General features: G+C 55.1%; 6 protein-coding genes across 6 annotated transcripts; 3 read left to right on the forward strand and 3 right to left on the reverse strand.

Annotated features, from left to right (window-relative positions):
• Positions 1-476: 476 nt before the first annotated feature.
• BDP55DRAFT_695806 (uncharacterized protein) lies at positions 477-1,379 on the forward strand (the record flags this gene model as incomplete). The annotated part of the gene is made up of 2 exons (XM_060577510.1): positions 477-723; positions 799-1,379. The coding sequence occupies 2 exons, from the start codon at positions 477-479 to the stop codon at positions 1,377-1,379; spliced, it is 828 nt and encodes a 275-aa protein (XP_060426783.1).
• A 1,670-nt stretch (positions 1,380-3,049) lies between these two features.
• BDP55DRAFT_557613 (ssh-4) lies at positions 3,050-4,634 on the reverse strand (the record flags this gene model as incomplete). The annotated part of the gene is made up of 3 exons (XM_060569714.1): positions 3,050-3,963; positions 4,013-4,318; positions 4,379-4,634. 3 exons carry the CDS (start codon positions 4,632-4,634, stop codon positions 3,050-3,052), a joined length of 1,476 nt encoding a protein of 491 aa, XP_060426784.1.
• Positions 4,635-6,230: 1,596 nt separating this feature from the next.
• Positions 6,231-7,315, forward strand: BDP55DRAFT_671771 (uncharacterized protein). The gene has a single exon (XM_060575480.1). The coding sequence runs from the start codon at positions 6,474-6,476 to the stop codon at positions 6,822-6,824; it is 351 nt and encodes a 116-aa protein (XP_060426785.1). The 5' UTR covers positions 6,231-6,473; the 3' UTR covers positions 6,825-7,315.
• Positions 7,316-7,436: 121 nt separating this feature from the next.
• Positions 7,437-8,113, reverse strand: BDP55DRAFT_671772 (uncharacterized protein). Its single transcript, XM_060575481.1, has 2 exons — positions 7,804-8,113; positions 7,437-7,652 (listed from the first exon to the last, which is right to left on the reverse strand). The coding sequence occupies exons 1-2, from the start codon at positions 8,059-8,061 to the stop codon at positions 7,572-7,574; spliced, it is 339 nt and encodes a 112-aa protein (XP_060426786.1). The 5' UTR covers positions 8,062-8,113; the 3' UTR covers positions 7,437-7,571.
• Positions 8,114-9,214: 1,101 nt separating this feature from the next.
• BDP55DRAFT_770602 (uncharacterized protein) lies at positions 9,215-10,662 on the forward strand (the record flags this gene model as incomplete). The annotated part of the gene is made up of 1 exon (XM_060581091.1): positions 9,215-10,662. The coding sequence occupies one exon, from the start codon at positions 9,215-9,217 to the stop codon at positions 10,541-10,543; it is 1,329 nt and encodes a 442-aa protein (XP_060426787.1). The 3' UTR covers positions 10,544-10,662.
• A 1,143-nt stretch (positions 10,663-11,805) lies between these two features.
• BDP55DRAFT_717741 (ubiquitin family protein) lies at positions 11,806-14,480 on the reverse strand. Its single transcript, XM_060578382.1, has 2 exons — positions 14,004-14,480; positions 11,806-13,948 (listed from the first exon to the last, which is right to left on the reverse strand). Exons 1-2 carry the CDS (start codon positions 14,286-14,288, stop codon positions 12,026-12,028), a joined length of 2,208 nt encoding a protein of 735 aa, XP_060426788.1. The 5' UTR covers positions 14,289-14,480; the 3' UTR covers positions 11,806-12,025.
• Between the last annotated feature and the right edge of the window lie 415 nt (positions 14,481-14,895).

Consider the following 14,895-nt stretch of genomic DNA (forward strand, 5'->3'; position numbering starts at 1 on the left):
GCCTTCCTCGAGCTGACAGCTTCAATCCATCCTCGCAGAGCCCCCGCGTGGCCTGAAGAAAGAACATTGAACCGAACAACTTTGAAAACGAACTCAAAAGCAAGCTCTGTGTGAGAAGATCCGAAGATGGGTCTCCCCGCAGGCTTGGCAACGACGTCAAACTCCCTCCAAAAGTGGATCTTGCTCATCAACCGACCGGCCTTATCCTGATCCATTACAAACCACGAGACGCTTTTACTTGCCATGCGAGTAAATCGACCCCCTCTTGATTACCGCGGAGATTGGTAATCAGGCCTTTCGATAAAATAGCTCTATACACCAGAGCTTCATGTACTGAAAGATACGCCGGACAACGCTAGAAATCCAAACAGCACAGAAGGAAGTCTCAACCACCTCGAAGCCTTTGAGAGCTGGCCATAATCAAGCTACATATCTGTTATTCCATGCCTTGATTAAAACCTACCGCCGCCACCGCCATGTCGCCATTCGTCTTCGCAGCCTCCAAAACGGCCCTCATCACCGGAGGAGCATCAGGCATCGGCCTCGCCGTCGCCAAGAAATGCCTCGGCCACGGGATGAAGGTCCTCATCGTCGACAACAACGATGACTTCCTAGCCTCGGCACGACGCAGCCTAGGCGAAGACGTCTTGACCTCCAAAGCAGACGTCAGCAGTCTCGAGGATTGGGCCCATCTCAAGAAACGCGTCGACAGTGATTTCAAGGGTAAATTCAAGTCTTGACATCCGGCCTTGTTTTCATAATTCACCCTAGATAACCATACCTAACACACTCCCTCAGGCCGCATCGACTTCCTCTTCCTCAACGCCGGGATACAGCCCTCCTCTAGCTGGGACGACCCCTCCACGTTTCACACAATCTTTAACATAAACCTCTTTGGCGTACTCAACGGCCTCGCAACCTTTACACCTGCCGTCTCGTCTTCCACCTCCCCCTCCGCCATCGTAATCACCGGCTCAAAACAAGGCATCACAAACCCGCCCGGAAACCCAGCCTACAACGCCAGCAAATCCGCCGTCAAAACCATCGCAGAGCATCTATCCTACGACCTCCGAGATTCATCCACCGGCGTCTTCCTCCTCGTGCCCGGATGGACCTTCACGAGCCTCGGACGCAGCGAAGAGGAGCGCGCAGGGGAGAAACCCGCTGCAGCGTGGACTCCTGAGCAGGTTGCGGAGTACCTCGAGGCGCAAATGGCAAAAGACGAGTTTTATGTGATTTGTCCCGATAACGAGGTGACGGAGGAGATGGACGCCAAGAGGATGCTTTGGGCCGCGCAGGATGTTGTTCTGAGGCGGCCGGCGCTGAGCCGGTGGAGGGAGGGCTTCAAGGAGAGTTTCGAGGGCTGGGCGAGGTCTTGAGGGCGCGAGTGCGAGAAGCGTTTCCGGGGCTGTTATTCAGTGTCTGGTTTCCCCCAAAGAGATACGATTAGGTGTAGATCTGATGTGACTGCAATCCAGTTGAAACGTGATTTCTTTGACTCCCGAGGTGTAGGTGGGAGGCTTCACATACCATCCGGCCTCAACCAGTATCGGCTTTTCTAAACGGCAGCTATCCCATGATGAGAAAAGGCGGGATATAGAGGAATAGCTAGAGTGCCCGGTCGTAGAAAGGAAGAAAAACAATTTCCTGCCGTTGCCACATACTAGATTGCCAAGCGCTCCTGGAGTGAACTTATCTGAGAACCGAATCATCCTTTCCTCCCGGTTTTATCCTTCATCACTTCGAAAATCCCATCAACACCTCGTCCACATCGTCTAGACCCCAAACCAGCTCGTAAACATTCAAAAAAGGCCTGAACCAAACTCCTCACCTACTTACGACACTCCATACATAAACCCCCCCGCCTCCATTCCTCAACTCTTCACCCTTCACATCGCATCATGAGAGCCAACATTTACCCTTTCCTTCTCTCAGACCATCACATACGACCATACCCATTGGAAAACTCGGGATCCCGTCCGCTCTCCCATAGATAAGCCAATGAGGGCCGGATCAGTAGTTGGGTCGGTGACGACCAGCGAATACCTGGTGTTGTATGTCTTTTGTCTTTCCTTTTGTCCCTTCACACAATAAAATCCACGATGTTGAGCTGCCCACATTGCTTTTTTTCTTAATGGTTATTTCCTCCGACGAATCAAAATCGAGCGCCAGTCTGTGTTTGGTTATTGGCTTGGTGCATGCCCATTGGCAGGAGCCCATTGCACGTGCAAAGCTGACATGCACAAGCAGGGAATAATTACCTACCTCACCTTACTTACCCCAAAGTCTAAATTCCCGCTTCCCTTGCGTCATGAACAATGGTCCCACCCGAATGACCTTGACTCGGGGGGAACCTCTTGATCTTGTTTTGGCTCACTTACACAAAAATGACGATCTTACTCCGTTGTCGGTGGCGTAGTCAGATCTCTTTACATCACACGTTACGGTCACTAGTGCACCAACGTACGGCATGGCGGACGAGGCCATCTGGACAGCACAAACGTTGGGATGATTGATGCAGTATATGCCTGTGTACATGTATATTCTCCGTGGCCCTACTGTCGGGTACGCGGAAGACTCTCCTTGCGACTCCTACTTTTTTGGGGGTGATGGTGGTTCTTCGTACAATCGGAGCGGGAACAAATACGGGCTGGAGGCTAAGACCACCACACTCAAATCTGAACCTGAAAAAGAGAGTAGATATGCGCGTCGATTTGATGCGGGTGTGGTCCAAAGGTATCATGACGCTCGCGGCCGGGACCAACCACGGTAACAAAACAGAAAAAGAAAAAGTGAAAGAATCCTTCCCATCCCGTTATCCCCCTTGGGAAAACCAGACCAGCATCCCGTCTATTCCAAAATGCCAAACTCCAAGATTCGCCGGGTTCGGGGGCTGATTCTCGACGTTGACTGCGAGGTCCCCCAAACTCCACATTATGACGGCTTGCCCTGTTCCGCCGTCCTCAACTCCGTGTGTCCAGGCTATTTGTGATGCTTCGAGGGTATGGTACCATTTCGTCCTGCCCAGCAAGATTTCAGTTTTCAAACATCATTGCGCGCTCTGTGACCTCGACCGGTTACCGCGTCGATTGCTGGGTCGCGGAGTGCTGTTCCCCTCCCGCCCGGCGCCGGCTCTCACCGCATCGGTGTAACTGGGTATCGGGGGGTGCGATGGTCCGGCCGCAGCGGCTGCCGAGGCGCCTCGACTCCGATTAAGAACGCGGATCAACGGTGTATTCTCGCTGTCTGTGCTGTTCCGACGGCTACCGGCCTCCGAGTGGTCGGGACTCGTATACTCGGGTGGCGGGTTCAAGGCGTCTTGAAGCCCAAGCCCTACGACGCTTTGCCCTTCGTGCCCGCGATTGATGCTGCTGCTTGGCTCGCCGCCCTCATCGTCGGGCACAAAGTGCGTCAGGGAGATGTCAGTCGGGCTTCTTACGGGACCGGGGCTCCTCGGTGGAAGTACTCTGAAGTTTCCGCTTCTCGTCCGCCCATGCTGAGGTCCCAAGCCACCTTGAGAGTAGGACTGCGTCTGGGAGTGCCCCCGCTGCTGTCCGCCGCTGCTGCTCGTGTACGCGTCCTTGCGTCCAGCCTCTAGTAGGATATCGCCCTGCTCAGAGCCATACGGTGGCGGCGGTGCCAGGCTGCCCGTCATCGGGGCGAGGCCCCATTTCTTTACGTTGGCCTCGATGAAGACGAAGCCGGCCTGACCAAAGTTGACATGAACAATGCAAGGCCCGTTGGCCCCGATGGCAGGGAAAAAGTTTTGCGACTTTACACCGTGAACGGCATCTTCCAGCTTCTTACCATTGCGGGTGAAGAAAATGGTGCCCGTCCGAGGACGATAGCCAACGCCAATGACATCGCCTTGAACGAACTGAGGTCCATAAGGAGTTGCGGCAAAGGGCTGGTTGCAACGGCGCTGGCCTGCTGACAGGTATGCTACGGAATGTTTGTGGAAGCCTGGATGGTTAGCGTCATGCGGTTGCGGCGAGGGGTTGGAATGCCCTACCAGGTAGTCTGAACAACGGGTACGGCTTTGTGGCCATGCCGATGCTGAGGAGCGTAGTTTCGGGCTTATCGTAGATCTTGGCTTCCCAGTAGTAGACCTCGTTTTGCTTGGGTACGGGCAGATTGCTCATGACGGTGCATTCGGAGTCGAAGAACTCAATTTCGGTGCGGCCTTCGACGAAGCAATTTGCGATTTCCAGCTCGGGTTCAAACTCCCAGGCGGAAACACCCTTTTCTTGGATGGCGAGGTATTGCGATAGAGAAATGTCGGTTTGGACGGATTCGGGAGGGTTCGCTTGGATGAATGCTACAACGGGGTCTGGTTAGTCGTGTACGGATATCGCGGTAAGGGCAATACGAAGCCTACCTTTTGCCCTGAGGTACTCAGTCCTCTGCATATCGTCCATGGACTCGAGGGCCTCAGCCTCCTCCCGGGCGAAAGCCTGCTCGTCGTCATATTCGCCCGGTCGTCCGATGCGATCGAGAAAGATGCGGCCGCTGGCCGTGTATCTGAAGAAGTAGATGACGAGGAAGATGAGAGCGATAAGGACGGCGGAACCAAAGGAGGACAGTAATCCGATGACAACGCCGTTCAGGGCCGATGATGGGGCCGACGGTGCCATGGTGGGCAGGCGACGACGTTTATCGATGCGATCCGGTCAATCGGTCGGTTGTCGTTCGTGGGGGGTTGACTCGTGAGAAGAGAGGTGGTGAGGTGGGATCGGTCGGTCGAGAGGGACGGCTGGCGTCACCGCCGCGAAAGCAGCATTCGCGGGCGAATCGACACTCGGGAAGCAGGCGATGAGAAGAAAGAAAGCGAGGAGATAGTTAAGTGGAAATGGCAAAAGAATAAAGGAAGGTCGTCGTCGACGGACGGACGGTGCGAAGAGAGAGAGAGAGAGAGAGAGAGAGATTGGCTGGGATTGAATGAGATGCGAAGAGTTGGTTGTTGGTTTGGGACAAGTTGGGTTGGCGCGGCGGGCAGCGTAGGCGTGAGCGTAAGGTGAGGGTAGGCAGGCGTACGGAGTGCTGTGGGCAGGTAAGGCCAGTACGGTAGCGTCGGTCGGCAAGGTCAGACGAGCGTTGTCGTCGTCTTGGGACTGAAGGTGAGGTACCTAGAGCCTAGAGGTGGTCGGGGGGTAGGTTAGGTTGTGCACTGCTACGACGGTGGTAGAGCAGCGAGCAGGGCGAGTGGTTGCGTTGCCACAGTTCTCCGACTGACCCAAGTCGCAGGTGGATGGGGCATGGGCTGCTCTTGTTTGTGGCGGGTCCCCTCACTCCTCTCTCAGGCTCTCTCTCAGCTGGGCATGCGGCGCAGACACCTTGGGGAAAGGTAATTTAATGTAGGTAAGCACGTAAGGCGGCAGCAGCGCAAAGGGAGTCGTCGGTCGGGTACTTTGCTTGCCCAGGCTACTCAAGGGCGATGGATGACTACCGTAACTAGGCACCTTTACTATTGAAAAGCAAGGTACTTGGACAAGGCAGATAGATAGGTTGATCACGTAGGGGGAATGGACCGGGTGGATCAGGTATCTGAGCGATGCCTTCGGGAGCCTAGAGGCAGCGTAGGGAGAGATCAAATGGGAGAAGGAATTCAGAGTTGAGATGAAAAAAAGAGGGGGGATGAGGAGGACAAAAAGAATAAAAATAAAAGCAAGGTGTGAGCAAAGGGCTGCACACGCAATCCGGTGGTTTGGTACCAAGTACGGATAATGCGTACGTATATCCTTCGTTGTGTGTTGGGGTGGTGGTGTCAAGGTAAGGTAGGTTTGTTTATTCTTCAATACGGTTGAGTAGGAGGAAGAAGGTTCAATACTGGACCGTGGACAACAAGGTCTAAAAGGCAATAACAAGTCAAGCGAGGGTTTGGGCGTTGCCGATTCCCGTCAATCAAACTGTCAAGTGCTTGCGGTGTATCTACAGTGATGAGGGTGATGAGAGAGAAGAAGAGAAGAAGAAGAGAAGGAAAGAACGCCAAGATGTCTGCATCTACGGAGTACTGTTACTAACACTAACAGTAACAGGACTACCGTACCCGCTCCGGGAAGAGGTCACTCGCAACTGGCACCGCCCGGGACTGTAGGACGAGGAAGACGGGGCGACTGGGAAGTGACAGTGGAAAAAGAGGTGAGGTGCATGCGTACGGGAGACGACGGCACAACACGCAGCTGGACAAGGTACAAGCAGGCCAGGGGCTACGGTACACGGGGAACGTCCGGGTCATGTTAGAGTCTTGCTGCCGTTTTCGGTGTGCAAAGCGAGCAATGTGCTAACAGGTGGCGGGGACCATCTTCGTACTGCGGAGTCGCCGCTCCCAGTCATTGACGGGTCTCTCACACCTGGATGACGCTGACTGACGGGTCCCAGCTCCATAACCCCCCGTCCAGCATCTCCCATCTATCCGTATCATCTCTGCCATCTTGCCATCTCGTGCGTTGTTGGCTTCGGTACCTGACCTTCCTATGGCCCCACCCGCCAACTATCGTGTACCTGCGCCGCAAAAGTGGGCTGTCCAGCAACTCTGTCGCTCACGCATTCATTCCAGGTATCCATACCTTCTATTCCAGGCTCTTCAGCCTTCAGGAACGGATGCCACCTTTATTCGTACGGACAACGCACGTGCTCTGGGCGGGCGGAGGTTGGAAGGATCCAAGACGCACAACATGCCGAGGGGCCCGATGAATCTGCAGCAATCGTCCGTCCGGCAGCTCTGGGACGGTGAACCACCGGAGACTGACGGGAGCCCACCGACCATGGCCATCCTCCTCACCGTGAATTGGTTGGACCATGCAGCCAAGCGTGCGGAGGTGTAGGAGGCTGGCAAAACATCAGCCAACCACTGCATAACTGGGCACCTTTCTATGGATAGCATTGAGCAAAATATTGGCCCACGACCTACTTTCTTCTTCCTGCTCATCAAGTCTGCGGGGTTGGTGCAACCTCGATTGACTACTGATGATATTCCTGGGAGCCCCTACGGTTACATTTACAAAGTACGTTAACGAAGCCTCCCTTGCTTGCCCGCCGTCCGGTACCGTCCATCCAACATCCAACGCCCTGGGCAAGCCCCCTTTTCGAACATCCTTCGCTGCCATTGTTTCCGTCATCAGTCTACCTACTTACTCGCAAGACGTGACAATGGGATCAAACGATGAACACCGCGACGACTGAACAAGGCATGCATTAACCACCCGTCCGGGCGGTTAAGCCTAAGCCATGCTAGGTCAAGGACCAACCCACTCGCCAACCCGCCAAAGTCAAGGTCCGACGAGTGAGAGCCCTTCCAGAGAAGGGCAAGAGGGGGGGGGGGGGGGGGGGGCCTGGAATGGCAGGGTGGCTGGGCAGGCCTGGCGCAGCCCGCTAGTTTCAACCTTCGACAGAGATTCGCATTGGGGTTTCATGCTCTGGCCGTCCTTTGTACCACCAAAAAAAAAAAAAAGTGCCCCTTTCGTCTCGAAGCCGCCGGCCGTGCTCAGCCGCAATTCCTCCCTGTCCCGTACCTACACACCTACGGTGAGCAAACGGAATCTGCGTGTCTCATTATTTACTCGACTAACCAACTACCGCGGTTCAATAATGGCATTCTTTGTTTGCGTTCGGGGATGGACAACAGACCTGAAGCAAAAATCATTCTCCCAGGGGTTAGTTAGTATTCCCAATTGGCCGCGGTCGTCCAGCGATACAACCCCTCGTCCTGTCACTGTAACGCGCAGACCATCATCATGCGCCGTATTTCCCCTTTTGCATCCGACTTCTTCATGCTGCTACCATAACCATGCTCATTCCCTCCAGTGCCCGGAGACGGTTGCGACGGGTTTTGCCCGCGTCAAACGCCCAAGCTTTAGGCGATCCTTCCCATCTTCGTATCTCTAGATTCTCGGCACCCGGCATCGTCAAAATCTGTGGAGGCACGTTCCATCGTCCCCCTTCCTGTCCGTGATCGGGTCCGAGACCTCCGTGATGAAGAGCTTCAGGGACGGGAGAGGGAGATAGCTCAAAAAGAAAGAGAGAAAAAAAAACAATCCTGCTCACGGCCCACCGCCAGACCATTGTCAGTGCCCTTAGATTCCACCATACCTGTCAAGTTCATGTCAGAAATTCCTCGAACGGCGCCGCACCCGGACGCCTCCTCTCTCCGTCCTTGTTGGGCTGGCGGCGCGCACAGTCGCTAATCGGGGCACGGGGGTGTCGGTGTCGGTGGGAGTGGATTGCGTGGTTGCCCGCTACCTGCGATGCTACCTTACTCAGCACGTCAACTTGGGCAGGTTTGAGACCCCCCGTGCCCCCCCGCCCGTAGGGCCGGATAGATCCACCATTTCTCTCAACTCCACTTTGCTCCGGTGCGGGAGATCGGCCGGACGGGAGACATGGTTTTTGGGCCCACCTTTTACGACCGGATTACTTCCTCGCGCCCGCCTCGTTGAAGTTCTTCATCGTCCGAACTGAACATGACATCTACCATGATGGTGAATGACTATGCTCTGCAACAGCACGTAATGGGGGTCGCATCAACTTTACCATGACGATCGCCTTTCAATCTGTCACTGTTGCTTGTTTGTTCATGGGGTGTCAACGTCAAAGCCTTTAGTTTTCTGGCGGTAAAGTTTTACCCCCCCCCCCCCCCCCCCCTTGTTAGTACCGAGACCAACAACCACCACAGTCCCGTTGTGTTTGCTTCCACACGCTGTGATTCACTCTAAAACTTTGAGCTTTCCACACGAATTCCACGTATACCATTCAATCGTGCGGAGTCATTATAATAGGTGAGTGTGATGGACGAACCACTCCACGCAGAAGGGCAAGCCATGATGGCTTTGACCCAAGGCAGATTCGTGAGTCCTTGACGTTGCAGAACAGGACGACGATATTCTCCGTCTCTCAGAGGCATATCCATCTCCGATACACTGCAGTGAAGCTATTTCCGATACAAAGTGATCCACTATCCACCCGTTCTTCCTTTCTATCCCATCTCCGATCCATATTCACCAACATAACCCACGCCGCCAGCGCCGCAGGGTCCCCGGTAGAATTACCACCTATCTCCGGCATCCTCTCCCAACTCCCATATTACGGCACCTCCTATCCCTCTCTCTACCACCAATCCTCTCAAGTAGACAAACATTCAATCCCCTTCTTCTTCTTCTTCCCAGTACAAGTAGTACCATTTCCCTTTCCCGTCCCACCCCCAGTCAAGTTAACCAAGATGGACCGCAAAAATAATGACAAGAAGACGTCCTCGTCAAAGGGGCAGAAGAAGATCTGCCAGAGTAGAATGCCCAAGGCACAGAGAAACACCTGCCGCCACTACCTCGGCGCCCGCTGTATTTACGGAAGAGACGCTTGTAATTTCCCTCACAGAGAAGACGAGTTGCCCGCCCACTTGGTGGAAGCAGCACGGCAGCTGGAGGAAGAGGTACAGACGAGAGCAAGATATAGCCCCGTATTCTACAACACCAACGGCAACATCACTTACCACCACGGTGATTACGTTAGCCACGGCGATTACGCTAACAGCAGCACCAGCGGTGCATACAACCAGGCGCCGTCTCGCTACTTGGGCCCGCCACCGTACTATCCCGCGGGCGCGAATTGGGGTCCACCTCAGTTCCATCATCATCATCCCCCCGGCCCACCGACGGGCTTCATCCCGTACTGGGATCCCGCTCCCGCTCACCATCCGGGCTTCGAGCCCGGACACGGATATGGCCTCCCTCTCCCTCCCGTTCCCGCCAACCCGGAACATTGGCCCGCGGAGGCCGCTGCCGCCGCCTTACCTGAGCCTAGACCCGAACCTGCCCCCATTCCCAACACCGCTCCTGCCTCAGTCACAGACTCGAAAGAAAACCATAGGACCACCCGTTGCTGGCACGGCCGCAACTGCAAGAAGCCGGGATGTCATTACCTACACGACGGGGACGTCACCGCCAGCTCCAACGGCAACGGCAACGACAATGGGAACGGCGAGGGTAGCAGCAGCAGCGGCACCAACAACGCTCTGGAAAATCACATCCAAGACGCTATGGACAACGGCCCCGAGAACGGGGGTGTCGATCTCGGCAACGGAAACGACGACAGCGCTAGCTGGGCGGGCGATGTCGCTAGACCTCCCAGCTCGAGCCCGACTGACCAGTCCTCCGAGGCAGTCACCCCACAGTCGTCGCCAAGGCAGTTACCGGCTTCCGTGGCTGGCGACGTCACCCCCCCTACCCTGGAGCATACCTCCGAGGAGCACTCCGAGGAAGAGGCTGACACAGAGCTGTCCACCATCGAAGAGGAGACTCCAAAGGCGCAGCCTGAGGAGGAACACTCTGAAGATGAGGAAGGAGAGCTCTCTACCGTGGAGCAGCAAACTCCAGAGACGCCCTCTGAGGGGAAACACCCCCAAGAGGAGGTAGACGTTCCGGCCCCTGCGGGGGAGGCACCCGATGCAGAGACTCCCACCCAGCCCCCTGCCAGACGCGGGCCCTTGGTCGTTAGCGGACGAAGCGGCTGGGGCTTGAGGAAGGTTAAGGATAAGCAGAGAGCTGTCTGAATTCGCATCCCCCTCCCACCGGGCAGCCCCATACACAAGCGCTGCGATCAGACGTCTAGGAGGCGTTAAACGTTACCACCCGGTGCCCTCACATGAACACAGTAAATACCAACATCATCTCGGTCCTTGGGTCTATAACAGCGAGAGACAGAGAGATGATTTCTCGTCGTTTTGCGAAAATGACAAACAGAAACGAAACAGGAGCAACGGGAACGACGATGATAGACCTCGAGAAATGCGTCTAGAGACGTATCCATGAGGTACTCCCCCCCCTCCCCCCCCGAATCCAGGGGCACCAATGTCGAAGATCGCCTTGAGACTGGGAATCACATCAAGCTCCAGTAAAGCTCGACGCCGCAAACCCCAAAACGCAGGCTCAAGCTCTGCTGCTCGCAGAACACGGCAACTCAGAGCCTTTGCACACAACAGTGCAGTGCGGATTAGTCTGCACCAGGGGGTTTATATGATACCTTGTTCCCATGAGCCCATCCGAGTATACGTACGATACAAAGAAAATATAAGAAGAGGAAGCTACAAAAATAACAGAAAGACACCAAAGAAAACCCACCCAAAAAAGGTAATCACGAAAAATAATGAAAGAAGCTTGCTTCTAGATATTACACGACCGCTAGTTCAGAGCAGAAGAAAGGGAATCGAAGCTTCACATCATATCATAGCTCAAGTCGGTCCGCGCAGGGAAACTACGTCAAAATTCCGTTCCCCTGTGCCCGTACCGATTCGACAAAAAGAAGAGTGGAAATCAGAAGAAGAGCAGAAAATAAAATTTCCAAAATAAGGAGAGAGAAAACGAAAACGATAGAAGAAACAACAACGTACGATAATCAGAGCAAGAAGCATCTTCTCGGCCCTACATCCAACCGCCGGCTCAAACACGAAGGCCGGCTGTCAACTCCACGACTGACGAGAAACGAATACTGTATGTCAAAAAAAGGACGGAGAGAAGAGAACCGCAACGAAAAAGAGACCGAAAATGACGACCACCGACTCCTCCTCTTCCACTACTAAGCATCTCGGAGCCTACTATAGAGGAAGACCGACAAAAACGACTTCAGGCGAGGCTTCCATGTAAAAGAGATACTACTTCGGGGCGTAGAAAAAAGACGGTTGAATTATGATAGGCGGCCTTCACAATCGATCGTATTGGCCAATGACGAAGTAAAAAAACTCAACCCCTGAGGATGAAGTCCATGGATTAACTTACACAAGAACACCAGAACGAATTCGATAATGGTCTCATTCACGGCGTAGATAGACTGGTCTCGATAGAAACGCCCTTGGCGTGAATAGAACACAAATTGATTTCTGACGCTGAACTAAAACAATATGCATTGATGATGTGAGACCCAATGTGAACGCTCTACACCCGACTCCATGCGCTAAGGGACGTCCTTGGAGCGTCCGCTGGGTAATCTGTATTTTACAACGATCCTCATCTCTTTCGATACTTGGGTCTTGTCCCCTTTACAGCGCCAACAACGGCTGCTGCTCTTCCGCTCGCCGCTGATCTCCTCCGTGCGTCTCTCTCTGAGCCTCATTTTCACCCTCCTCCGTGTCGTTGCGTCCTGATGTCTCATTCGTTTCGTCATTGTTCTGAGCTTCCGTGTTTTCAGGATTTGCGGCGGCCTCTGCCGCAGCCGCAGCGGCGGCCTCAGCGGCCTCCGCTTCTTCCCTTCTCTGACGCTCGGCGCGGGCTTCAGCCTCAAGGTGAGCAATATGGCGCTCCGCGACACCTGGTGCAATACTAGCCAGGAAGAGGAGGCCAGCTCTCTCGAGCCGCCGCACTTGATCCATCAACCAATTTGCATTGTCGTGTCTGCGCTGAGCTACCAGCCTGGCAGCTGCCCGTGTCGGATCAGGTTGACCATCGCGTCCAACCACCGCCTGATCATCCCGGGGACGGACAGGCTCATTGGCGTTGTTCGGCGCAGCCAAGGGTAGCAGATTCTCCATGTGGCGTCTGACTGGTCCCACAGCCTGGTCAAAGTAGTTGTTTAGAAGTCCAGTGTTTAGAACAAAGATGCTGATCGCGATTGAAATCACAGTGATCCACCTTGACCAGCCGGCGTTGGGCGAAGTGAACCACCACACAAAGAGGGCGAGCCTAACCACCAGCCAGAAGTGCGGCCACACTTGCGCAATCAGCGGAGCGATGCCCCCGTTGTTGGGGTGTGCTGGTACTGCTGCTGCCGCCGGCTGCCCCTGAGGCTGATGCATGGGTGGTTGCGCCTCGGGTTGCTGCTGTTGCACCTGCGGATGAGGTTCTGCTTGATGTGCTGGCTGCTGTCCTTCGTGGTGAGGCGGCGGAGTCACAAAAGCTCCTGGCCAGGCGACATGTTGAGGGCGGCCTCGCATTCTAGCGAGCGCAGAGGCGGTTTGGTGAAGAGTTGAGGTAGTATGAGGTTGCCCTCTCGGAGTGTAGTACGAGTCCGTAGCGTTGTTGATGAGTAGAGCACGAGGACCCTGAGGCGAAGACAAAATGTACACCTCGGGGCCAGACTGCGCTTGCTGTTGAGCGTTCGCAGAGTGTCTGCTGCCGCCGCTGACTGAGCGAGCCGTTGGATCAGGGGTAGGCCTCCTGCTGCTGGCTCTGGATCCAGGGGTTGGGTAGTAAGGAGTAGTGACGCCGACGGAGGAGCCTCCATTGGCGAGAGATGTGCTTGAAGCGCTCCTCTGCATGGCGTTGGTCATTGCCAATGTTGCTTGGGTGCTGTCAGCTGCCCTCAAGATGGTCTGGACGTCAGCAGGGGACAGAGGCGTCGAGGTGCCTTGACTGCCCGGCTGCTGAACATTCAATTGACCCCCGAGAAAACTCTCGTTTACCGTCACGCGATATGTCTGTCCATTCGGCATAAGGCCCTCTCGCACATACGTGTGCCCTTCTGGATTGCTAAGCGGGCTGGCCCGTCCACGAGTGGGGTCCGCAGGATTGGGGGCCGCCACCGGTGTGTCGCCAATGCCATGCATGCCCATAGACGCTCTCAGAGCCTGATTCTGGTTGATCTGCTGGTGGGCCATGGCCCTGTTCATGGCCTCGCGTTGAAGTCCGTTCATCCATGCCGTCATGCTCTGATGCTGTTGCGCCTGCAATTGCTGGAGCTGCTGCAGAGTCAAGTTTGCTGGTATCTGAGGTGGTGCTGGGAACGGTAAAGGGTTCGACGTCGGGTGCAGCGGCGTTCGTCTGGTAAAGGCCGCGGCCGTAGGCTGACTGCCATGGTGATGGACGTGTTGAGGCTGGCCGGTGGTGCCAAAGGGGCTTGGGAAATGGGCAGTGGGCGGCGCCGGGCTCGACCCTCGAGCAAGTGCCGGTGTCGGAGTCGTGGAGCGATGCGGTTCTGCGACGTCTCGAAGCACAAGGTGGATTGTCTGCTGGTCGGTAGTGCGAATCTGTCCCCAAGTCAGTCAGCAATGGGTGCAATTGTCAGCAGAGCAGTGGACTCACGACTTCCTCGCCGAGGACGGTCAGAAGAGTGTCCCCATCCTGCGCCAAAGGTCGACCCCGATAGATCAATCGCTGCTGGGCATCGGTCGGCTTGAGAGGTAGCGCTTGTCGAATCTTCTCCTTGAGCTGTCGGACGGTCGTGGTGGCGACGAGACCAGGGAAAACCAAGGGTCGACTGGAACTGGCCGCCGTGGATGGTGACAGTACCTGCAGATTTACGGACAGGTGTTCAGAAGTAGCCTCTGGCGCAGAGGGCGCGGTGGAAGACGAGGCTTCAGAGGCCATGATGAGGCCTATCGGTCATGCCACGCAGAGCGCGACGCGGCAGCTTCGTCTGATTGTCCACGGGAAAGGAGCGGTGGTGTATGCGCAGGAAGACGATGCTCATGTCACCGTGTCGTTCGTAGACGGGGAAATTTAGGACATGTGTTGCTCTCCGACTGCAGACTCTCCAGCTCAGGTACGGACCCGCTGGCCTCACTAAAAACGTGGGTACGTAGTCCGTCCCTGGGAACCGGAAGGCCCGATCCATGCACGCTGTCCCAATCAGGCGGGTGGTGACAGCCCGATTATGTAAGCCAGAAGATGGGATGCATCTGATCACTCAGTCATTAATACTACCTTGCCTTGCGGGAAGGGCGGTTCTTTTCCGAGAGTGAGGCTTTCAGTGCTGGAAGGCTTGCTTTCCTATTACCTACCCTGTTTCCTGTGGTATTTCTGGATTTTCCTACAAAGATTTGTGTATCTGAGTATGAGCTGTGTGGCACTGAAAGCAGCAATATTGATGTTCCAAAGGGGTTAATTAAGCCATAGTCACAGGAACACGAGACCTTCGATATCTCCCTTTCCTCTGCCCAGGTGTGGCTTACACTCCAAAAAGGTAAGAGAAAGA

The sequence above is a fragment of the Colletotrichum godetiae genome (genome assembly GCF_030913485.1).
Source record: "Colletotrichum godetiae strain CBS 193.32 chromosome Unknown BDP55scaffold_35, whole genome shotgun sequence".
NCBI lineage: Eukaryota > Fungi > Ascomycota > Sordariomycetes > Glomerellales > Glomerellaceae > Colletotrichum > Colletotrichum godetiae.